At 36.0% G+C, this 27,177-nt stretch overlaps 1 protein-coding gene across 3 annotated transcripts in view; it reads right to left on the bottom strand.

The window, feature by feature from the left end:
* PRKG1 (protein kinase cGMP-dependent 1) overlaps positions 1 to 27,177 on the bottom strand; it is a 1,342,437-nt gene that overhangs the window by 112,923 nt on the left and 1,202,337 nt on the right. For all 3 annotated transcript variants that reach the window (XM_021671726.2, XM_012467589.2, XM_012467590.2), the window contains one exon: positions 26,130 to 26,204. In XM_021671726.2, the coding sequence (XP_021527401.2) occupies positions 26,130 to 26,204 (75 nt within the window). The remainder of the gene's footprint in view (positions 1 to 26,129; positions 26,205 to 27,177) is intronic.

Here is a 27,177-nt window from a genome sequence, read left to right as displayed (position 1 = left end):
GTCACCAACTACAAAGACCACAGGTAGATAAATCCACAGAGGTGGGAAGCAACCAGCGTGCAAAAAGGATGAAAACAATCAAAACTAAAACACCTCTCCTCCTCCAAGGTATCACAACTCCTCAGGAGCAAGGGAACAAAGCTGGATAGAGAATGAGTCTGATGAATTGACAGAAACAAGCTTCAGAAGGGGGGTAATAACAAATTTCTCTGAGCTAAAAGAACATGTTCTAACCCAATGCAAAGACACTAAGAACCTTGAAAAAAGGTTTGACAAAATGCTAATGAGAATAAACAGCTTAGAGAAGAATATAAATGATCTGATGCAGCTGAAAAACAAAACATGAGAACTTCACAAAGCATACACAAGTTTCAATAGATGAATCGACCAAGCAGAAGAAAGGATATGAGAGATTATAGATCAAGTCAATGAAATAAAATGAAATGGCAAGAATAGAGAAAAAAGAGTGAAAAGAAATGAACAAAGCCCTGTGGGATTATGTGAAAAGACCTAATTTACATTTGATAGGTGTACCTGAATGTAATGGAGAGAATGAATCCAAGCTGGAAAACACTCTTCAGGATATTATCCAGGAGAACTTCCCCAAGCTACAAAGACAGGCCAATATTCAAGTCCAGGAAATACAGAGAACACCACAAAGATATTCCTCAAGAAGAACAACCCCAAGGCACATAACCATCAGATTCACCAGGGTTTAAATGAAGGAAAAAATGCTAAGGGCAGCCAGAGAAAAAGGTCAGGTGACCCACAAAGGGAAAGCCATCAGTCACAGTGGGTCTCTCTGCAGAAACCCTACAAGCCAGAAGAGAGTGGAGGCCAATATTCAACATCCTTAAAGAAAAGAACTTTCAGCCTAGAATTTCATATCCAGCCAAACTAAGCTTCATAAGCAAAGGAGAAATAAAAACCTTTATGAACAAGCAATTGTTCAGAGATTTTGTCACCACCATGCCTGCCTTACAAGAGGTCCTGAAAGAAGCAATAACCATAGAAAGGAACAACCAGTATCAGCCACTCCAAAATGGACCAAATGGTAAAGAGCATCGTCACAATGAAGAAACCGTGTCAACTAATGGGCAAAACAACCAGCTACCATCAAAATGGCAGGATCAAATTCACACATAACAATATTACTCTTAAATGTAAATGGGTTAAATGCCCCAGTCAAAAGACACAGACTGGAAAATTGGATAAAAAGTCAAAATTCATCAGTGTGCTGTATCCAGGAAACCCATCTCACCTGCAAGGATACACTTAGGCTCAAAATAAAGGGATGGAGGAAGATTTACCAAGCAAATGGAGAGCCAAAAAAAAAAAAAAAAAAAAAAAAAAAGCAGGGGTTAGAATCCTAGTCTCTGATAAAATAGACTTTAACCCAACGAAGATCAAAAGAGACAAAGAAGGACATTACATAATGGTAAAAGGATGAAAGAGCTAATAATCCTAAATATATATATATGCACCCAATCTAGGAGCACTCAGATACATAAAGCAAGTTCTTAATGACCTACAAAGAGACTTAGACTCCCACACAGTAATAGTGGGAGACTTTGACACTCCACTGTCAATATTAGACAGAGAAATGAGACAGAAAATTAACAAGGATACCCAGGACTTGAATTCAGATCTGGACCAAGCAAACCTAATAGACATTTACAGAACTCTCCAACCCAAATCCACAGAAAATACATTCTTCTCAGCACCACATTACAACTACTTTGAAATTGACCACATAATTGGAAGTAAATCACTCCTCAGCAAATGTAAAAGAATGGAAATCAAACAATCTTTCAGACCACAGTGCAATGAAATTAGAACTCAGAATTCAGAAACTAACTCAAAACCACACAACTTCATGGGAACTGAACAACTGGCTCTTGAATGTTGACTGGATAAACAATGAAATGAAGGCAGAAATAAAGATTTCTTTGAAATCAAGGAGAACGAAGACACAACATACCAGAATCTCTGGGACACATTTAAAGCAGTAGCTAGAGGAAAATTTATAGCAATAAATGCCCACAAGAGAAGCAAGGAAAGATCTAAAATCGACATCCTATCATCAAAATTGAAAGAGCTAGAGGAACAAGATCAAAAACACTCAAAAGCTAGCAGAAGACAAGAAATAACTAAGATCAGAGCGGAACTCAAGGAGATAGAGACACAAAAAAAAACCCTTTAAAAAATCAATAAATCCAGGATCTGGATTTTTGAAAAGATCAACAAAATAGACTGCTAACCAGATTAATAAAAAAGAAAAGGGAGAAGAATCAAATAGATGCAATAAAAAATGATAAAGTGGATACCACCATCGATTCCACAGAAATACAAACTACCATCAGATATTACCACAAACAACTGTATGCACATAAACCAGTAAACCTGGAAGAAATGGATAAATATCTGGACACTTGCCCCCTCCCATGCCTAAACAAGGAAGAAATTGAAACCCTGAATAGACCAAAAACAAGGGATAAAGTTGAGGCAGCAATTAATAGCCTACCAACCATAAAAAGCCCAGATCCAGATGGGTTCACAGCTGAATTCTACCAGACATACAAAGACAAGCTGGTACCACTCCTTCTGAAACTATTCCAAACAATCCAAAAAGAGGGAATCCTTCCCAAATCATTTTATGAGACCAACATTATGCTGATACCAAAACCTGGAAGAGACTCAAAAAGAAAAGAAAACTTCAGGCCAATAAAATACTGGCAAACCAACTGCAACAACACATCAAAAAGCTTATCCATTATGATCAAGTAGGCTTCATCTCAGGGATACAAGGCTGGTTCAACCTACGCAGCCTATAGACGTAATTCACCACATAAATAGAACCAAAGACAAAAACCACATGATTATCTCAATAGATGCAGAGAAAGCCTTTGACAAAATTCAACAGCCCTTTATGCTAAAAACTCTCAATAAAGTAGGTATCGACGGAACGTATCTCAAAATAATAAAAGCTATTTACGACAGACCCACAGCAAATATCATTGAATGGGCAAAAACTGGAAGCATTCCCTTTGACATCTGGCACTAGACAAGGATGCCCTCTCTCACCACTGCTATTCAATATAGTATTGGAAGTTCTAGCCAGAGCAATCAGGCAAGAAAAAGAAATAAAGGGTATTCAATTAGGAAAGGAAGAAGTCAAACTGTCTCTATTTGCAGATGACACGATTGTATATTTAGAAGACCCCATCATCTCTGCCCTAAATCTCCTGAAACTGATAAGCAACTTCAGCAAAGTCTCAGGATACAAAATCAATGTGCAGAAATCACAAACATTCTTATATAACAATAACAGATTTAAAGAGAGCCAAATCAAGAACGAACTGCCATTCACAATTGCTACAAAGAGAATAAAATACCTAGGAATACAACTAACAAAGGATATAAAATACCTCTTCAAGGAGAACTACAAACCACTGCCCAAGGAAATAGGAGAGGACACAAACAGATGGAAAAACATTTCATGCTCATGGTTAGGAAGAATCAATATTGTGAAAATGGCCATACTGCTCAAAGTAATTTATAAATTCAATGCTATACCCATCAAGCTACCTATGACCCTCTTCACAGAACTGGAAAAAACAACCTTAAACTTCATATGGAAACAGAAGAGACCCCACATAACAAAGACAATTCCAAGCAAAAAGAACAAAGCTGGAGGCATCATGCTACTTGACTTCAAACTAGTAATCAAAACAGCATGGTACTGGTACCAAAACAGAGATATTGACCAATGGAATAGAACAGAGGTCTTGGAGTCAATGCCACACATCTACACCATTTGATCTTTGACAAACTTGACAAAAACAAACAATGGAGAAAGATTCCCTGTTTAATAAATGGTGTTGGGAAAACTGGCTAGCCACGTGCAGAAAGCAGAAACTGGACACCTTCCTGACAGCTTACACTAAAATTAACTCCACATGGATTAAAGACTTAAACATAACACCTGACACCATAAAAACCCTAGAAGAAAACCTAGGCAAAACCATTCAGGACATAGGTATAGGCAAGGACTTCATGACTAAAACACCAAAAACATTGGCAACAAAAGCCAAAACAGACAAATGGGATCTAATTAAACTCCAGAGTTTCTGTACAGCAAAAGAGAGAATCATTAGAGTGAACCGGCAAACAACAGAATGGGAAAAAATTTTTGCAATTTCCCCATCTGACAAAGGGCTAGTATCCAGAAGCTACAAAGAACTAAAACAGATTTACAAGAAAAAAACATTCAAAAGTAGGCAAAGGATATGAACAGACATTTTTCAAAAGAAGACATTTATGAGGCCAACAAACATATGAAAAAATGCTAATCATCACTGGTCATTACAGAAATGCAAATCAAAACCACAATGAGATACCATCACATGCCAGTTAGAATGGTGATCATTAAAAATTCTGGAGACAACAGATGCTGGAGAAGATGTGGAGAAATAAGAACACTTTTACACTGTTGGTGGGATGTAAATTAGTTTAACCATTGTGAAAGACAGTGTGGCAATTGCTCAAGGACCTAGAAATAGAAATTCTATTTAACCCAGCAATCCCATTACAGGGCATATATCGAAAGGATTATAAATCATTCTATTATAAAGACACATGCACATGTATGCTCACTGCAGCACTGTTTACAATAGCAAAGATCTGAAATCAACCCAAATGCCCATCGATGATAGACTGGACAAGGAAAATGTGGCACATATACACCATGGAATACTATGCAGCCATAAAAATGATGAGTTCGTGTCCTCTGTAGGGACATGGATGAACCTGGAAACCATCATACTCAGCAAACTGACACAAGAACAGAAACTCAAACACTGCATGTTCTCACTCATAGGCGGGTGTTGAACAATGAGAACACATGGAAACAGGGAGGGGAGCATCACACACTGGGGTCTGCAGGGGGGAACCAGGGAAGGGACAGCAGGGGGTGTGGAGTTTCGGAGGGATAACATGGGGAGAAATGCCAGATATAGGTGATGGGGAGGAAGGCAGGAAACCACACTGCCATGTATGTACCTATGCAACAATCTTGCATGTTCTTCACATGTACCCCAACATAAAATGCAATAAAATATATATTTTTAAAAAACTCCAAAAATGGAAGGGAAAGAACTCTTCCTAACTCATTTTATGAAGCAAGCATAACCCTGATATCAAAACGAGACAAAAACACAATCAAGAAATTAATCTACAGGCCAATATGCCTGATGAACATAGACATAAATATCTTCAATCAAAGAGTAGCAAACTGAATCTAACAATACATCAAAAAGACAATACACCAGGATCAAATGGGATTTTTTCCAGAAATGCAAGGATGATTTAATATAGACAAATAAATAAATGTCATACATACCATCAACAGAATGAAGACAAAAAACTCATGTTTTCTCAGATGTAGAAAAAGCATTTGAGAAAATTAAACATCCCTTCATAATATAAACTCTCAATAAATTAGTTACAGAATTAACATACTTCAACAAAGTAAGAGCTATTTATGACAGCTAACATACTAAATAGGTAAAATTGGAAAGTTTTTCCTTTAAGACCTATAATAAGACAAGGGTACCCAACCTCACCAATCTTTTTCAATGTAATACTAGAAGTCCTAGCCAGAGCAATTAGGCAAGAGAAACAAATAAAGGGCATCCAAATTGGAAAGGAGGAAATCATACTGTCCCTGTTTACAGCCTTGCAAAGGGCATGATCTTATATAGAGAAAAACTGCAAACTCTACTAAAAATCTCTTAACACTGATCAATAAATTCAGTAAAGTTGCAGCATACAAAATTAACCAAAAATTAATAACATTTCTACACACATATGATAAACTAGCTGAGAAAGAAATAAAGAAGGGAATCCCATTTAAAGTAGCTACAATAAAATAAAATATATGGAATAAATTCAACAAAAGAAGTAAAAGTCTTCTACCAGGAAAACTTCAAAACACCACCACCAACAACAACAACAAAAACTGAAGAAGATACAAACAAACTGGAAGACATCTTATGCTCATGGATCAGAATTAATACTGTTAAAATGTTCATTACTAGCCAAAGCAATCTACAGATTCAATGAAATCCCTATCAAAACATCAATAACCTTCTTCACAGTAAAATAAATAAAAATCTTAAAATTTGTATGGAGCCATGCAAGATCTTGAGTAGTCAATGCAATCCTGATGGTGGGGGCTAGGGGGAACCTGAAGGGATCACACTGTCAGACTACAAAATATACTACGAAGCCGTAGTAACCAAAACAGCATGAAATTGGCATAACAAAAGACACAGAAAAATATAACAGACTAGAGAACCCAAAATTAATCCACTTATTTACAGCCAACTGATTTTTCACAAACTTGCCAAGACCACTTACTGGGGAAAGAACAGTCCCTTCAATAAATGGTGCTAGGAAAATGATGCCAATACGCAGAATAAAACTAGACTTCCACCTCTCACCCTACAAAGATATACATATATATAAAATCTCAAAATGGATCAAAGATCTAAATGTAAGACCCTAAACTGTAAAACTCTATAATAAAATATTGAGGAAATGCTTCAGGATATTGGCCTAGGAAAAAATTTTTTGAATAAGGCCTCAAAAACACAGGCAACCAAAGTGAAATAAATAAATGCACTTATATCAAACTGAAAGGCTTCTGCACAGAAAAGGAAAGAATCAACAGAGTGAAAAGATCACTTAAAGAATGAGAGAAAATATTTGCAAACTATTTATCCAATAGGGCATTACTCTCCAAAATATATAAGGAACTAAATATCTCAACAATGGGATTAAAACATGGATTAAAACAAAGGATTTGAACAGACATTTTTCAAAAGAAGACATACAAATGGCCAACATATATATGAAGAAATGCTCGACATAACCAATCATTACGAAAATGCGAATCAAAACCACAATGAGATATCTTTTCACTCCTGTTAGGATAGCTTTTATTAAAAGACAAAAAACAACAAATGGCGGTGAGGATACAGAGAAAAAGGAACTCTTGTATACTATTGGTAAGAATGTAAACTAGAATATCCACTATGGTGAACAGTATGGAGTGTCATGAAAAAACTAAAAAGAAAACTACTATATGATCCAGCAATCCCACTACTGGGCACTTAACCAAAGAAAAGGAAATCAGTATATTGAAGAGACATCTGTCTCCCCATGTGTATTGCAGTACTATTCATAATAGCCAAGATATGGAATCAACCAAGTGTTGACATGGATTCAAAAACACATGACTGGATATAGAAAATGTGGCATATATACAAAATAGAATGTTATTCAGTTATGAAAAATGGAATTCTGTCATTTGTGAAAATATGAACGGAAGTGGAGGACATTATGTTAAGTGAAATAAGCCAGAAACAGAAAATTATACACTGCATGTTCCTACTCATATGTGGAGGCTAAATAAAAGTTGATCACATAGAATTAAAAAGTCAAACAAAAGAAACTAGAAGCTAGAAGAAAATAGGAGGAAATGGGGAACAGGGAGAGTTGTTAAAGGACACAGAATTACAGCTAGATAGGAGGAATACATTCTAATGTTCTGTACTATTGTAGGATAATATAGTTATAGTTTCAAATAGCTCAAGGATGATATTGAATGTTTCCAATACAGAGTAATCATAAATGTTTGAGACGATGAATATGCTAATTGTCCTGATCAGATCACTATACATTATATGTATTGGAACATCATTATGTACCCTGTACATATATCTGGATATATATATATATGTATGTATATTTATATCAATTAAAAATAAAGATGCAGGAGAGGATCCAAGATGGTGGATTAGACACAACTCCAGCGCACAACACCCAGCGAGAGAGACGCAGAAACCCAGAGATCTCCTAGCTTCAACAGAGGTACCAGGTGCATTTCAACGGGTCTGGTCCAAGGGTGAGCAAAGCCCACTCAGGGCAGACGAAGGCGGGGAGGGGTGCTGCTTCACCCAGAAAGTGCATATGAGCGTGAGTCGGAGGCTCCACCTCTGGTGCTCCGGTCCAGATACAGCGCTTCCCCCAAAGCATCAGCAATACACAGAACAGAGGATCTTTGCCAGTCAAGCGCCAGGAATTACAAGTGCAGACTGAGCTATTGCCCCTTCCCCCTGCCCAGAGACAGAGGGAGCTGTAAGCGGGAGCAGCTGGGCGGCCTCTACCCTACTACCGGAGAGAGAGAAAGCTGAAAGGGGGAGATGGCTAGGTGCGGCTAGGTGGGTCCCTACCCTCCCCCACAAGCCCCAGAGGGCTGAAGCTCTGACTCTAGTGGGTTGCATAGCCAGTGCCACAGTCTGAGATGAACCCTGAATGATCCAGCCCAGTGGAGGAGGGCACAACCCACCACTAGAGGGGTGGGACTGGGCTACATGTTTTAACAAAAAACACGGGAAGCCTAAGTAGCAACAGGACAGTGTTCTTGACAACCCTGCAGCGCCTACAGGTCAGCAGAAGAGGAGGGCCTAATCTCCCAGCATAAACAAAAAAGACACAGGAAGCTTCCCTAGTAAACTGAAGGAGTCCCTAGAAACCCAGTAGCACCCCTACAGGCAGACAAGCAATGTCAACAAGCAGCCCACAGCCAAGTAAATCCACAAAGATGGGAAAAAACTAGCGCAAAAAAGGTGAAACCACCAAAGACCAGAACACTTCTTCTCCTTCAAGGGATCGCAACTCCTCAACAACACAGGATCACAACTTGACTGAGAAAAAGTGTGAAGAATTGACAGAAACAGGATTCAGAAGGTGGATAATAACAAAGCCTCCAAGAAATATGGGATTATGTGAAAAAACCTAATCTATGCTTGATCGGTGTACCTGAATATGAGGGGGATAATGAATCCAAGCTGGAAAACACACTCCAGGATATTATCCAGGAGAACTTCCCAAGCCTAGCAAGGGAGTCCAAATTCAAATTCAAGAAATACAGAGAACTCCACAAAAATATTCCTCAAGAAGAGCAACCCCAAGGCACATAATTGTCAGATTCACCAGGGTCGAAATGAAGGAAAAAATGCTAAGGGCAGCCAGAGAGAAAGGTCAGGTCACCCACAGAGGGAAGCCAATCAGACTCACAGCAGATCTCTTGGCAGAAACTCTACCAGCCAGAAGAGAGTAGGGGCCAATATTCAACATCTTTAAAGGAAAGAACTTTCAATCCAGAATCTCATATCCAGCCAAACTAAGCTTCATAAGTGAAAGAGAAATAAAATCCTTTACAGACAAGCAATTATTGAGAGATTTTGTCACCACCAGATCTGCCCTATGAGAGCTCCTGAAAGAAACACTAAGCATGGAAAGGAACAAGTACCAGTCACTACAAAAGCAAACCAGTTGGCAAAGACCAAAAATGCAATGAAGCAAATGAGTCAACAAATGAGAAAGAAAACCAGTCAGTAACAAAATGGCAGGATCAAATTCACACATAACAATATTAACATTGAATGTAAATGGCCTAAACACCCCAATCAAAAGACACAGACTGGCAAACTGGATAAAAAGTCAGAACCCATTGGTGTGCTGTATTCAAGAAACCCATCTCATATACAAAGACACACATAGACTCAAAATAAAGGAATGGAAGAAGATTTACCAAGCAAATGGAGAACAAAAAAAAGCAGGGGTTGCAATCCTAGTCTCTGATAAAATGGACTTCAAACCAACAAAGATCAAAAGAGACAAAGAAGGATCTTACATAACGGTAAAAGGATCAATACAACAGGAAGAGCTAACTATCCTCAATATATATGCCCCCAACACAGGAGCACCCAGATACATAAAGAAAGTTCTTAAAGACCTAAAATGAGATTTAGACTCCCACACAATAATAGTGGGAGACTTCAATACTCCACTGTCAATATTAGACAGATCAACGAGATAGAAAATTAACAAGGATATCCAGGACTTGAATGCAGAGCTGGACCAAGCAGATCTAATAGACTTATACAGAACGCTCCACCCCAAATCCACGGAATATACATTTTTCTCAGTACCACATTGCACTTACTCTAAAATTGACCACATCATTGGAAGCAAATCACTCCTCAGCAAATGCAAAAGAACAGAAATCATAACAAACAGTCTATCAGACCACAGTGCAATTAGACTAGAACTCAGGATCAAGAAACACACTCAAACCCACACAACCACTTGGAAACTGAACAACTTGCTTCTGAATGTTGACTGGATAAACAATGAAATGAAGGCAGAAATAAAGATGTTCTTCGAAACCAACTAGAGTGAAGACACAACTTACCAGAATCTCTGGGACACCTTTAAAGCAGTATCGAGAGGGAAATTTATAGCAATAAATGCCCACCAGAGAAGAGAGGAAAGATCTAAAATTGACACCCTATCATCGAAATTGAAAGAAGTAGAGGAGCAAGATCAAAAAACCTCAAAAGCTAGCAGAAGACAAGAGATAACTAAGATCAGAGCAGAACTGAAGGAGATAGAGACACAAAAAACCCTTCAAAAAATCAATAAATCCAGGAGCTGGTTTTTTGAAAAGATCAACAAAATAGACTACTAGCCAGATTAATACAAAAGAAAAGGGAGAAGAATGAAATAGATGCAATAAAAAATGATAAAGGGGATATCACCACTGATCCCACAGAAATACAAAACTACCATCAGAGATTACTACAAACAGCTCTACTCACATAAACCAGTAAACTAGGAAGAAATCGATAAATTCCTAGACACTTGTACTCTACCAAAATTAACCAGGAGGAAGCTGAAACCCTGAATAGACCAATAACAAGGGCTGAAGTAGGGGCAGCAATCAATAGCCTACCAAACAAAAAAAGTCCAGGTCCAGACGGGTTCACAGCCAAATTCTACCAGACGTACAAAGAGGAGCTGGTTCCATTCCTTCTGAAACTGTATCAAACAATACAAAAGGAGGGAATCCTCCCTAACTCATTTTATGAGACCAACATCATCCTGATACCAAAACCAGGCAGAGACTCAACTAAAAAAGAAAACTTCAGGCCAATATCCATGATGAACATCAACACAAAAATCTTCAACAAAATACTGGCAAACAGATTGCAACAGCACATCAAGAACCTTATCCATCACGACCAAGTAGGTTTCATCCCGGGGATGCAAGGCTGGTTCAACATACGCAAATCCATAAATGTAATCCATCACATAAACAGAACCAAGACAAAAACCACATGATTCTCTCAATAGATGCAGAGAAGGCCTTCGATAAAATTCAACAGCCCTTCATGCTAAAAACTCTCTATAAACTAGGTATTGACAGAATGTATCATAAAATGATAAAAGCTATATATGACAAACCTACAGCCAATATCATACTGAATGGGCAAAAGCTGGAAGAATTCCCTTTGAAATCAGGCACTAGACAAGGATGTCCTCTCTCACCACTCCTATTCAACATAGTATTGGAAGTTCTAGCCAGAGCAATCAGGCAAGAAAAAGAAATAAAGGGTATTCGATTAGGAAAGGAGGAAGTCAAACTGTCTCTATTTGCAGATGACATGATTGTATATCTAGAAGATCCCATCGTCTCAGCCAAAAATCTTCTCAAACTGATAAGCAACTTCAGCAAAGTCTCAGGATACAAAATCAATGTGCAAAAATCACAAGCATTCCTATATACCAATAACAGACAAACAGAGAGCCAAATCAAGAGTGAACATCCATTCACAATTGCTACAAAGAGAATAAAATACCTTGGACTACAACTAACAAATGATGTAAAGGACCTCTTCAAGGAGAACTACAGACCACTGCTCAAGGAAATAAGAGAGGACACAAACAGATGGAGAAACATTCCATGCTCATGGTTAGGAAGAATCAATATCTTGAAAATGGCCATACTGTCCAAAGTAATCTATAGATTCAATGCTATCCCCATCAAGCTACCAATGACCTTCTTCACAGAACTGGAAAAAACCACTTTAAACTTCATATGGAATCACAAGAGACCCTGCATAGCCAAGACAATCCAAAGCAAAAAGAACAAAGCTGGAGGCATCACACTGCCAGACTTTAAACTATACTACAAGGCTACAGTAATCAAAACAGCATGGTACTGGTACCAAAACAGAGACACAGACCAATGGAACAGAACAGAGACCCCAGAAGAAACACCACACATCTACAACCATATGATCTTTGACAAACCCAGTAAAAACAAGCAATGTGGAAAGGACTCCATGTTTAATAAACAGTGTTGGGAAAACTGGCTAGCAATGTGCAGAAATCAGAAACTGAAGCCTTACCTGTCACCTTACACTAAAATTAACTCCAGATGGATCAAAGATTTAAACATAAAACCTAACACCATAAAAACACTAGAAGAAAACGTAGGCAAAACCATACAGGACATAGGCACAGGCAAGGACTTAATGACTAAAACACCAAAAGCAATGGCAATAAAAGCCAGGATAGACAAATGGAGTCTAAACTCCAGAGCTTCTGTACAGCAAAAGAAACCATCATTAGAGTGAATCGGCAACCAACAGAATGGGAAAATTTTTTGCAATCTACCCATCTGACAAAGGGCTACTATCCAGAATCTACAAAGAACTAAAACAGATATACAAGAAAAAAACAACCCCATTCAAAAGTGGGCAAAGGATATGAACAGACACCTTTCAAAAGAGAACATATATGAGGCTAACAAAAATATGAAAAAATGCTCATCATCACTGGTCATTAGAGAAATGCAAATCAAAACCACACTGAGATATCATTTCATGCCAGTTAGAATGGCGATCATTAAAACATCTGGAGACAATAGATGCTGGAGAGGATGTGGAGAAATAGGAACACTCTTATACAGTTGGTGGGAGTGTAACTTAGTTCAACCATTGTGGAAGACAGTGTGGTGATTTCTCAAGGATCTAGAAATAGAAATTCCATTTGACACAGCAATCCCACTATTGGGTATATACCCCAAGAACTATAAATTGTTCTACTATAAAGACACACGCACATATATGTTCACTGCAGCCCTGTGTACAACAGCAGGGACCTGGAACCAACCCAAATGCCCATCAATGATAGACTGGACAAAGAAAATGTGGTACATATACACCATGGAATAGTACGCAGCCTTAAAAAACGATAAGTTCATGTCCTTTGTGGGGACTTGGATGAATCTGGAAACCATCATTCTCAGCAAACTGATCCAAGAACAGAAAGCCAAGCACCATATGTTCTCACTCATAGGTGGGTGTTGAACAACGAGGACACATGGACTCAGGGAGAGGAGCATCACACACAGGGGACAGTTGGGGGCGTAGGGGACAGACAATGGGGGGTGGGGAGGGAGGGGGGGGTGGGGAGGGTGAGGAGGGATAACATGGGGAGAAATGCCAGATATAGTATGCATCTAAAGTAAAATAAATAAATTAAAAAATAAATAAATAAATAAATAAAGATGCATTGATATAACAATGTAGATAAAAAGAAAATTATATAAAACAGATAATATGTCTTGCCTTTGGTTGTACTAAGGAACAATGAAGTAAGATCATTCTTTTTTGAACATTATCTAGGAATACATGTGCTTCATAATTTGGAAGTATACGTTGCTGGGAATATATGCTTCTTGGAGGAGAAAGCATTTTTACTTTATTTTTATGACTTCCTAGTGTGGTGTATGAATGAAATAAATAGCTAAAATTATGAGATACAGAGTCATAGCAAGCATAATGCAATTATTTTTAATACTATAGCTTTATAGTATGTATTTTTTTAAAAAATTGAAATATGGTAATCGCATCTTGATAATTAGTTAAATGCTTCTCTTACAGTCCTTTTTTCTTAAATTCTCTCCCTGCTCCCCTCTATTCATTGGCATATAAAGTCATTGCTCTGATCACTCATGTCAGTGCAGAAGAGAATATTAATATTAATCAATGTGTATGTCAACAACTTCCTGAAAAAAGAAGCTGATATACTCTCCTAGCTGTTGCTGTCACTCAAAAAAGCATCATCTGCTTATAAAGGTGTCACCACTTCTATATCTTTTTTTTTTTAATCTCAAGGCAACTTTTTGGAGCTCATTTGAAATATGGAATTCTTATAAAGACTAAAGCATGTTCTTCATCATTAATTTAATTATTTAAGTAATATAATAAAGTTAAGGGGCTTGAGAGCAAAAACCATGAGTCCTGTCAAAAGGAGTTTACAAGAACGACCAGCTTACCAGCATAGTGAGCAAGAGAACTAGATTTGGGAAAACAACTTCCTGAAAGATATTGTGACATTTTCGTAAGCCAATTTTACTAGCATCATAGTCACACTAGGCTGAACCATATTTTCAGGGTCATTTCAACAAATACCTTAGGAAGACTGATGAGTAATTAAAGACTCCATGACTCATACTTTTCTAAGTCCTTAAACTGAAAGTGGTCTTAAATTCATCATTGTAAGAAGCTGCCTTATCCTCCTTTCAAGGACATGAGGATTATTACTCTTCAATGTGCTCAATTAGTTATTTATCTAGGTTGTCTAAAATGTTTGTACAGTCTTTGAATATTAGAGCAATAGCTTTTATCTTTTCTCTCTACATGTCTGATATACTAGGGAACAGGCTGGCTGCCTGGAGTAATTAATAGAGTTTATAAAGTTGACTAATGCTTGCAATTTACGCATTAGAGGAAAATGGTGTGATACATGTAAATGTCTCTGAGCACCAGCCATGCTTCACTTCTATATCTCATCTTTCTCAAATAGCAAGTTAAAGATCTAAATTAATATAGTATATTATGTTCATTGTATGAAAACAATTTATGTTGCCATTTAAATACATTATTTAAAAATCACTTCTTTCTAAAAGGACTTACGGGGAAAATATTAGTATAACATTTTCTAGTTTCAAAGGTAATCTATAATTTTCTAATGACATTTTATTGAAAGATAGCAGGGCTTATTATCTTATCTAAATGCCATATTAGTAAGAAAATTATATAATAATGAAAATCAGAACTGCTTTTTCTAAAGGCTTATTTAATTACTATGGATTATCAAAATGTACTTCAAGCAAAACTGCATAATTTGATTAAAAATTTTTTGAATAAAGCAAGTACCTTAACAGCAATATTTTATGAGGACATATAACTTAGTAACCTTTATTAACATAGATTTATAAATTATTCCGTGATCCTTGAGAGTCTATTTTTTGTTGACAGTCAGAGATGTCTTCATTACAAATTTAGAAAATCAGCCAAGACAAAAATACTGTTTCTATAAAAGGAAGTTATGCTTCTAAAAGAATGCCTTGTTAATGTGCACATTCTAAGAATCTTAGAAGCCTAAAATCAAAAACTAGAAAGGATTTCAAGATTGATGTTTTTACAGATTGGGAGACAGGCTCCAAGAGGCCAAAGTGCTGTCCAAGTTCACATGAAGTTAGCGGCTGTGCTGTAACTACGGTTTGTTCTCCATACTCCCAGCTACTGCTATTACTCGCTATGTAAATATGGCCTCATCAGAAGGAGCCCTTCGGCACTGAGCTATAGCCTTGCTCTCACTCACTAGGTTCAAACATTTTCTCTCTAGAATGGCTCAACCTTACTTGCAAAGCAGTTTTAGAATTACGCTACATGCTATGTTCACTCCAATAATAGAGACCGCCTTCACTTAAGAAAAGGCATTGTAGCTGGAGATAATTATTTTTCAAATGAAACTACTGAGAACACAAAAGGATATAAAAGGTATTATTCTTTTCTGCTTTTAAAAGGTACTGTATTGTAAATAGGCTTTATATATCAAGCGATTGAAAAGAAACACGCATTGGGTTGTTCTTTTGGGGCTTTGGAGAGGCTGAGATAATTGCCATACAGGACCAACGTATCCACAGAATTTAAAGAGCTCCCGATGTTTTGAAAGTCATTTTCAATTGTCATTACTTAATACAGCAATGGTGGAAAGGAAGCATCTTTAGTTTTTTTGGAAGAAGGAAACAGAGTCAGCAATCAAGTAGCTTGTCTGCTTTCACCAAGCAAGTCAGCAGCACTAGAATTTTCAATTATCTGTAGTCCTCTGCTCTGTTGATTAGAAAAGGCTGCATGCAAGTACATACTGGGATTCACATTTATAAAGTCTTCCTACCTAGGGAGTCTCAAAGATAAGCACTGCAGAGCAAAAATTAGCAAATGGCCTTTGAGAGTTTTAAAATTTTTAATAAAAGAAAATTACTTCTATTCAAGGCTGGCCAAGTAGTTTTGTCCTGAAAACCATTTTTTTAAAAAAGCAACTGAATCAGTCTCACTGCACTTGAAAGAGCATTGTACTTTGATACTCTCTGTAGTCACAAATCATGCTGAAGTATTAATCTATAAGCATTGGTGGCCTTAGAAACCATTCTATACTTCTGCCTACCCTGATTACATGTACTAGAATTTAAAACACAAACAGCTCTTGAAAGGCTGAAAGCTAGCTCATTCGTTCAGAGCCAACTGCTGAAAATTTTTCATCTCCTATATTTTGCCCTGAAATAAAATGAAAAATATTTTATATTCTTGAGAGAATGGGGCTGTCTTACGACTACTCACCCTACAAATGGTCAGCAAATTCTAATTCTGGTTTGAGGGCTATTTCACAATGCTATTCTCAGTGTTTTTTCCATTTAATTGACATACAGTTCCCATTGTGGAACAGGATATTGCTCACTTGAATTCTTTCCATAGGGGAAAAACAATTTTCCAGAATCATTTCCCTGAGAATTGCTCAGATCAAGACCAAGTTATTTTAAGTAAATTGTTGATAAGATTATGGGAATACCAAAATCTTGACTTGAAAATGCCAGGCAAAAAAAACCAAACAACAACAACAAAAAACACTGTCAATAAGAAAGCCCCAATTTCAAAGTTAGCATGTTCAAAAGAGCAACCCCTGTGTACTCAACTGTGCATTTAAAAACCTCCTGTTTGATAGATGCTAGCTGACCCTGAGGCATTTCAGAAGATGTAACCAAACAATGCGGACTAGGTTCTGACTTACATAGCCTCATGTGCTTTGAGAGGCATTTGATGAGTGCATTTTCAAAGGCCTAAACAACATCAGCCATTCTCTCTGGAAGCCAAAGAGCAACCTCCCTGTGACAGGCAGAGTCAGTTACTAAAGGGTTGTCTCTGCTAATGAAATGTAATGAAAGAACATCTTTTATTACTGTCACATTGTGTCAAACAACAAGGCTGACCACCAAAAGAAATCCTGAAAATATCAGACAGTCTTAAATGTTCCTTTGCAAATAAATTTGTAAACAGGAGAGCTTTAAGTCAATAAGGACTAATTATGGAAATAGAAGTAAAATATTTAAGGACTATTCTATCAAAGAGCCAAAAGACTGGTACACAGGTAGGCAATACTCCCTACCGTTCTTGCAGAGTGTCAGTGGAGTGGAGAGGGGGGAGATTGCGGCACTTCACTGTTTAGTGGCATTAAGTCAGAGCCTGTCTTGCAGTCACTAATGTTTTTGTGCATCTCTCATCCCTGCACTGATAAGGGTCCTGTTTTGCATACTAGCCTTATCTCTGGCTTACTATCATAGATATATCTTTCTTGTTTACTTCTAATATTTTCTTCCTATATTATGTGAATCTACAATGAATGTCCTTTTGGGAGACAAGGCAGAGAATATGTGAACAATTTAGGTACATGATGAGGAGAGTAGGGCAGGACAAGATGGTCACTACAGGGTGGGTCTTTATTAGGTTTTTGGCAAATTTGGGACTTCTTTCTTAGTGTTTTTCTTTCTTATTTGTGATCAGAGGAAGGCTTTTGCTATCCTTGCAGGATAAACAGTTTATGTACAAATTTATATTACAATATTAAAAATATATTTTTTATTTCTCTTAGGAGAACTTACTGTTTTTGTAGGTTCTTTAGAGAGATGGCAATACTTTAAACTAAAGGAATGTTACCTAGTATAAGACTGAAGAGTAATGACCTTCTTGACCAAGAAATAACGTCACAAAGTGGTGTAACCCTCATCCGTGGAGATGGTCTCACTCTTAACCTTTGAAGACATCTGCCTTTATCATGAAGTTAAAAGGACCTGAGACCCACTTGCGTAGTCTTAAACTCTCTTCTCTGTTAGATTTAACATAGTCACATCTCTATCAATACTGAAGATCCATAGCTCCATTTACACATTTCTGGCTATTTTACTTACAATGTCTTATCATTTGGTATAAGCTCATTGACTCCTGTTTCTGAAAATTAGATTCATTTGTAGCCTATGTGAGGGGAGTTCCATCCCTATCACTCCATTCTAAAATGAAAATGAACCCACTGGTTTGCTAAATCCAATTAGCATTTGTTAACACACTAGAATTCCCAGCAACATGTAATATTGTTTCCTCTCCCATTCTTGAAGCACACTGCTATAGACTGTGCACTCCTCCCTACCTAAATTCATATGTTTAAACCTAATCCAAATTGTGATGGTATCAGGAGGAAGAGCCTTTGGGAGGTTATTGGGTCATGAGGGTGAACTCTCAGGAATAAAACTAGTGCCCTTATGAAAGAGACCCCAGAGAGCTCTTGACCCTTCTGCCATGTGAGGCTACAGTGAAAAGACAGCTGTCTATATAACAGGACATGGGCAGCTATTTAACTGCTGATGACTTGATCTTGGACTTCACAGCCTCCAGAACTCAGAAATAAATTTCTACAGTTTATAAGTCACTTAGTTTACAGTATTTTGTTATAGCAGCCTGAATAACTAAGACATACACTCTGTTCTTGGTTTCTGTGATGCCATGTGCATCTGGTGTTCCTTCTACCTTTCATCTCTCCTTCTCAGTCTTTCTTTTTTTTAAATTTTTGTCAAATTCTTCTTTGTTCTCTAATTTTTAAATGCTAATATTCCTCAAGAATCAGTCCTCAGTACCATGCTTCTCTCAATCTCTAATTTCTATCTCATCCACAGCTACAATTACCATCTACCATCGAAATGTTTGTTATTCTCAAATTGATAACTGTCTTTTCTCTCTGCACCAGACCTGCCCAACCATCTCTTAAAATTATCTCATTTAACCTGTCAAAAAATCAGTTCATGATCACCCCACTCTCCAAACCTGGTAACCATATAATCTTTCTCTACCTTAGAGAATTCCATCACTTATCTCCAATATTCAGACCAAAACTCTGCATTTTCCTTGACCTTTTCCCCCTTCATCACCTATATGTATTTCCTGAAGACATACTGGCTTTGCCACCTAAATATCTCTCAAATGCTTTTTTCGACTCACATTGCCCTCACTCTATTCCTGTCTACTATCAGCTTTAGCATGAAAAATATTCTGATTATTCTCCCTGCTTTCAGTGTACACCCCTTCAATCACAGAGACAGGAATGCCCAGTTTAAATATAAACCAACTCATCTCAGTTGCCAGTTTTGAAGTCTAATGTGATTTCTCCATGTCTTAATGTGGCTTACAAAGTCTTACGAGATTTGGTCTTTGTCATTCTTTCCTTTCTGAACTCCTCTCTTCTTTGTTCTAGGTCTCAGACATATTGGGAGTTTAGTTCCTTGAATATATAATGTTGTATCCTACTTTGAGGGTTTTTTCCATGCTATTCCTCTATCTAGAATGCTCTCCATTTGTTCCTCCAGCTAGAATGCTCTCCATACCTCCTTGCTTAACTAATACCAACTAATTCTTGTCTAGCCAGCACCAGCTAATTCTTCAGAATTCAGGCCACATCTAGTTAAAATGTCACTTCCCCTAATAAGACTTCCCAGAAAGATTAACATATGCCTCTCTCCCTTACTGGACCATAAGCTCCATTAAGGCAACCAACTTATCTATTTTATTCACTGTTTTATGTGAAGCATTTTGTAGGCACACAGAAAAATATCTGTTGAAGAGATGAAAGCATATGAAGAAGTGAATGAACATGGGTGATGCTGGTGCATCAGGGACTGCAGAGTCACTGCAGGGAGTCTTTAAATCTTTATGTATACCAAGGGACATTACAGATTAAAAAATATGTGCACACTCATTTAGGAGTTTTACATAAATTTTGACAAGAGAAGGAGTTCATAGAAAACAATATTGTGTATTATCAATGTAGATAAAAACTAAGTGCATTTACATATCTATAGTCATATAGTTGTCAGAACTTCCCATTGAAGGGCTTAGTTATGAATCCTTCAGCCTTCAAAACTGAAGGATGGAGCTAGGGCAGCTGAACTAATTTGTGCAAAACACTGTACTCATTTTCTATGAATGTCATGACATAAGTAGTTTGAAAAGCACCACTAGATGAAATGTATTAGAAGGTGTTTTTGTTGTTTGGTGCTTTTTGTTTTCCTTAAAAGGTAATTGAGATCTTATCTTATAAAGCAAAATACATTGAATCAACAAGGCTACAACTTGAATCAGTCTAGAAGTCTAAGTTTCTATTCATTGGGTTATCAGGTACCATTAAAATGATTTTCATGAAGAATATATAATAGTATTATATAAACCCAGCACTTTGGGAGGCCGAGGCAGGCGAATCACGAGGTCAGGAGATGGAGACCATCCTGGCTAACATGGTGAAACCCGTCTCTACTAAAAATCCCCCCAAAAATTAACCAGGCATGGTGGCATGCGCCTATAATCTAAGCTACTCGGGAGGCTGAGGTAGAATTGCTGGAACCCAGGAGGCAGAGGTTGTGGTGAGCCAAAATTGTGCCATTGCACTCCAGCCTGGGCAACAAGAGCGAAACTCTGTCTCAAAAAAAAAAATTGTTATAAAAGTGTATAATATGAAGATGCTGATATGGTTTCAATATTTGTCCCCCCTAAATCTCATGTTAAAATGTCATCCCCAGTGTTGGAGGTGGGGCCTTATGGGAGGTGTTTTGGTTATGGAGGTGGATCTCTTATGAATGCCTTGGTGCCATCTCCATGGTAATAAGTGAGTTTTCCCTCTCTTAGTTCACAGAGTGAGAGCTGGTGGTTTAAGAGAGCCTGGCATCTCCCTTGCTCCCTGTATCTCTATGTGATATGCCTGTTTCTCTGTTGCCTTCTGCCATGATTAGAAGCTTCCAGCGGCCTTGCCAGGAACAGATGCCAGTATTATGCTTCCTGTACAACCTGTAGAACCATGAACCAAATAAACCTTTTTTTCTTCATAAATAACTGTTCCTCAGGTATTACTTTATAGCAATGCAAAACTGACTAACAGAGATGTTAAATAGAATAAAACAAGATATAAAATTAAAAATGCACTATGAGTACAATTGTAGACCACAAAGATAGGTAATAGCAGTGTGTTTGCTTTAGATTGTTTCCATGGTCTTTCTCTATCTTGGCCTATATGTGTGTGTATGTATATATGCCTCTGTATATGTATGTATACACACACACACGCACACACACACACACACACACACACACACACACAGGCCAAGATGGAGGAAGAAAATGAAAGATACAAATATATGAGATTTTTTTATTTGAGGAAATAGTTGTTTTGCCTGTAACTGCTGAGTATTTAGTAATTAAGACATCAAAGATAGTATAACTTGAAAATATTTCATTTAAGATACAAGCTATACACATATATCAAAAATATTTAATGAAATAAGATATTTAATTTTTCTTTCGATATTTCTGAATGGTTGTGATTTTTATAAAAACAGGCTTCCATATAGATATAACTTTATATCCAAATACTCATCTCATAATAATTATTATAACTCACTCTTAGAACTAATTAGTGAAAGTATTCATTGAATTACATATCAGCTTCCCTACTGAACTGTAAATAATCTTTAGTATTGGAAATGGTGTTTTCTATTTGGTGTGCACATTATAAAGAACAATGCCTGACTCATCATAAGTAAATTTCTAAATGTTTATTAAATGAATGAATACATATTATCAATTGAAAATATGTACCTTTCATCATACATGCTACCTTTTTCTCCAGATAAAGTTCAGTGAACCTTAACTTTGATCTGATATTGTCTCTTCTAATGTCTTTGTGATTATGGCTTCCTATTTTTAAAAAGAGAAGCCCTCAGTGGATAATAAGCAGCAATCAAGTGAAGCTTAAGCATGCCATATAGGCAAAATTTCTGCCAAGAATTAATTATCTTTGTAGAATATATATCTCATAAGACAGACTGGGGGCTCCTATCCTGCAGTAGAGGAGTTTTGAGAACTACTTTTAGTGGAACATTTCTCTCAAGCCAATCTTCCTAGACTCTCTACTTGAGCTGAATGCCTGGTATGGTTTTACTGAAAGGGATGGTCTATACATTTTGTGAAATCTTTCTGCCATTGAGCTTGATTATGCTAACATTTAAGTTTTTAAATGTCTCAACTTAAATCAATCTTTACAGTCAGTCCTACTTTTTTTTTTGCTTCTTACCCAAACAGACATAGTCAATGAGATAACACCAATAATAATTTCCCACAGATAACTAACATAATCATTTTAGTTTAGTTTTAAGAAAACTTAATCTTATCTTCCACAGATTTTGCAAAACATCAAGAAGACCTTGAACAAATAAAGCTTACAAAGTGGAGCCAAATTAACATGGTCTTTCTAAACGGTCAAGATTTTGTGATCTGGATAGAAATTTAGAGGTATTAACAGAAATATCCCAGATTTTAAACAAATAGAGCTGGTTTCTAGCCCCTACAGCATTGGCAATGCTTATAAATTCCTTAAATACAAAGTGAAAGTATAAAATAGCTAAGGGAAGAAATTCAATAGAGAGAAACAACAATGCTGATTCAAATAGAGTTTTAAACTTGAGAGTTCAACTAGAAAACATTCTCTAGGGAATAATTCACAGTTTGCCTTCTTTGAGTGATAGGACACCTAATTAAAAGATATCTTACACTTCAGAAATCTTCTGATATTAATTATTTATTAGAAGACTATAAAATGCTAACTGTGTATAAGACACAACAATAACTCTGGTATTTGTTTATTTGGCTGTTATTAGGAATAAAGGTCACATTATCAACCTCACTAGAATTTGGATAAAAGGTTTTAGACTTTTTTGCATCAAGCCATTACCATTTTCTATATAACAATCAATATTAAAAAACATGAACTATACATTCATTTGGGTTTAGTGTGAACTGAAGAGAAAATTCAAAAAAAACTGTACAGTTGAATTTTGCTAAGACAGTAGATCTTAAGTGTTCTTACCACACACACACAAAAGTAACTGTGAGGTGGTAGATGTGTTCATTATTTGACTACGATAATCATTTCACAATGTATTCCTATATATCAAATCATGTCATATACACTTTAATTGTACACAATTCTTATTTCTCAGTTACACCACAGTAAAATTGAGGGAAACAGTATAAATATAATGGCTAAATTATAATCTATCAAATTTATGGTTCCAAATAGCAATATTTTAAACTAGTTTAATGTAGGTAGTCATGTCATTGCCCTTCTTTCTTCTTTAATTATAATTGAACTCTCTTTTAATCAAATGTTACTATTTTATTAAAAATATATTTTTGAATATTTTCTAGGTAAGGTCTAATTTCATAATATGCTACTCAAATAAAATTGTGTTGCTTATGTAAAATTAAAGACTTCTTGTCCAAGTAAAATTTGATCAACATAAAGATATGGAATCTGTAAATTCAATTACATATCAAATGTACTGAAGTATGTTTCTAGTTATTTCTAGTGATATACTTTATTTATTTATTTTTGAGATAGAGTTTTGCTCTGGTCGCCCAGGCTGGAGTGTAATGACATGATATTGGCTTACTGCAACCTCCACCTCCTGGGTTCAAGTGATACTTCTCCCTCAGCCTCCTGAGTAGCTGTTATTATAAGTGCCTATCACTACGTACAGCTAATTTTTATAATTTTAGTAGCAATAACATTTCACCATGTCGGACAGGCTGGTCTCAAACTCCTGACCTCAGGTGATCTGCCCACCTCGGCCTCCCAAAGTGCTGGGATTACAGGTGTGAGCCTAGTGATATATTTGTACAGCCTTTAAAATTTACAAAGTATTTTTACACACTGTCATCAATTAAATCTTAAAAACACAATTACAAAAGTGTAAAAACTGAGATTGAGAGATAGGCATTAAGATACATGACCAAAATCACTTGTCTGGTAATGACAGAGACAGGAGCAGAACCCAAGGCTTCCGGCCTTCATTCAGGTTCATGTTTTTCACATTTACCAAGTTTCTTCCAATGTTAAGAACTGTCGCCATACCTACCTCTAATTGTCAGAATATCTGAATTTCATTGTTTCAGATTTTCTTACTTACTACTTTTAATTGAAGTATGTTCAAGTGAATTCATGAATGGCCAGAGTTCAGGAGATGTACACGCAGTTATCTTTACAAATTCAATAGGACACTGAGAAACCTAGGACTAACTTGGTCACTTCCCCATCACTGATCAATCTGAAGCATGTTAAGGACTTCAACTTTAAGTGAAATAAAGAAGATTTCTATAAAAACATTCATTAGAAAATCTTTTAAAGTTTAATAGGAAAAATTAGATTAAACTTCAAAGTTTAATAGGGAAACAGGAAAAATACATTAGTCTATAAGACTCTTGACTTTTTCTGACAACTAAGAGTACTTAACTGAATTGTATATGAATTTTTAAGATTACCATCAGTTGTTTTATATATTTTATATATCTATGCATGCACACATATAGTGTTATATATGATTATAATTATATAATTATGTAAACTGTATTACATATAAAAATTATATTATATGTAAATTATGTATGAGATGTATATATAAAATGATCAATGAGATCCTTAACTGAATACACACACACACACACACACACACACACACACACACACACACACGTAAAGATAAGCTGATGTAAATTTTAAGTATGAATTTTGTCATATAGCAAAAAAATTCCTTTAGGAAAGGAACCCAATCATAACAAAGGGCATTTTACAACTTTAAAAACTGATGAGGTACCTTAAATGGTCCCCTTTGCCACCTTGGGGGGATTATTATTAATACTAGAAACTAAATTATAAACTGAATATCAATGTGCATTTTAGCCTGTTGAAATAAACCAGGACAATTAATAATAACTATACAGAACATAAGCAGTCTCAGTGACTGCATGGAGTCTGGTGTTACAGCTGGCCTGTGTAACTTTCTAAGCAAACCTTAGCAGAGACACTGCAGGCATTTGACCTCAGGGCTATACAGAGGAGAAATTGTGAATATAGCTTTGAAAATAAAATAATTTTATAGATTAAGATGGAATATAATTCTTAATATTTTAGTTCTAGGGCAAATTTTTCATCTTCATGGATTCTCAGAGCAAAATAAATTATTTTATTTCTTTTGATTTTCAGGTTACTAGAAAACCAACGGATCAAATTCTGGCCCTGAACTATCTGTTTAGTGCTAATTGTTATCAATTTAATCCTTTAAGTATGCTATATGCTATTAAATACTAATTACATTAGGGTAAAGAGGGGAGATTATATAGATTACTATTATTTTAAAAATAATAATAATTTTCTGGAAAAAGCTAATATCAACTTACTTTAAATCTTAGTCCAAAAATATTATTTTAATCAAACTATTCTTATAGACAGAGTTGTGTTTTTATACAACATGATAATTAATGGGATATTTACTATCTCATGTCATTTTCATGTTAGTAACATCAAAGTTCAATGCAATGATGAATTATCACAGGGAAATATTTATAGCTTTATTATTTTTAATATAATTGTGCAAGCAACTATGAAATACAACCACCAGTTGTTCAGGAAGTATTTTCTGGAGGACGGACAACATGTTTACATTTAATTTTTTGTATTAGATTTGTAAATAAGCATTTTTCTTGCTGGGATGATCTTCATTACAAAATTAAAGTTTTGTATTTAAAGAGAGACATACTACTAGGTAAGCATACCATATAATAATTATCTTGAAGAGTTTGCTTCTTTTATCTCTCAAATAATTAGTTATGTCCTGTCAGAGTGTTGGGCTTTGTCAAGTCCAACAAAATATTTGATTTTATTTCTATTCAAAATCATTTTTCAATCAAGATTAAGGCCAAAGGAAAAAAGTCACTTACTTTGCTTTAGCTTCTGCATCTTCATATGCTTTATTAGAAACATCATCCAGCCCTCCAATCAAATGCTTGAAAGAACTATCAGAGGAAAAGGACAGTGATTAGAGTAAATCTTCTACAAAGCAGTAACAATGGCAACCTAGTCAGTGACATAATGAAACAATCTAAAGGCATCTATATAAAAATAAATTCAAACACTTAATCTAAATGCGTTATTAAGAAGTATGTCAGATAATATTTTTCCTGACTAGAATATAAACTCTCTGAGATTAGGAACCTCTTCTACCTTATTTGCCAATACACTTGCCAACACATAACCAAATCTGGAAGCCATATCTGGCAAAAGCAGATATTCAAATAACTGTTTGGAATAAAATCTGTGACATATTAAATGATATATATCATAAAATTAATGAATAACTTAATTATAATACTGAAATGACAGCAAGATCTACCAATTATGGAATGTCTCTGATATGCCATGTACTATTATTTTAATTACCATTAACATATATTAATTCCAATTCTCAAACAAATTCTAAAAACAAGCATCATTATCTCCACTTAACAAAATAGTAAACTAATCTTCAAAGGCAAAATAAATGTGCAGGAGAGAATCACAGAAAAATTAACTCATTTTGGAGGAGTGAAAAGGCAACTTTAGCATAAAACAGGAAGAGTGATTTAACTGCTTACATTGAATCTATTCAATATCCTACTGTGCATCTGGAACTGTATTCAGACTTCTATAGTGAAGTCTTTTCAATTCTGTCACTGAAATATAAAATATTATAGAGCCAACACAAAATGAATACACACATGTATACTAGAATCACCTTTGAAAATTACTGAATACAACCAGATACAGTAACCCTTACTATACACTACATTCTGGCAACTACTGAATTAGAGTGAAGAAAAGAAAAAAGTGAAAGTCTATACTCAGAAGTCCCAGGACACACATGATAATCAGAGCCTCACTTACATGGTACTCATATGCCAAGTATTGCTATAAGTGCTTTATATGTAGTAACAAATAATAGTTCCAATG

This window comes from Aotus nancymaae, unplaced genomic scaffold, assembly GCF_030222135.1.
Source record: "Aotus nancymaae isolate 86718 unplaced genomic scaffold, 86718_ANA_hifiasm-v0.15.2.pri h1tg000010l, whole genome shotgun sequence".
NCBI lineage: Eukaryota > Metazoa > Chordata > Mammalia > Primates > Aotidae > Aotus > Aotus nancymaae.
Note: the sequence above shows the minus strand (reverse complement) of the source record. Positions and strands in the feature narration are given on the sequence as shown.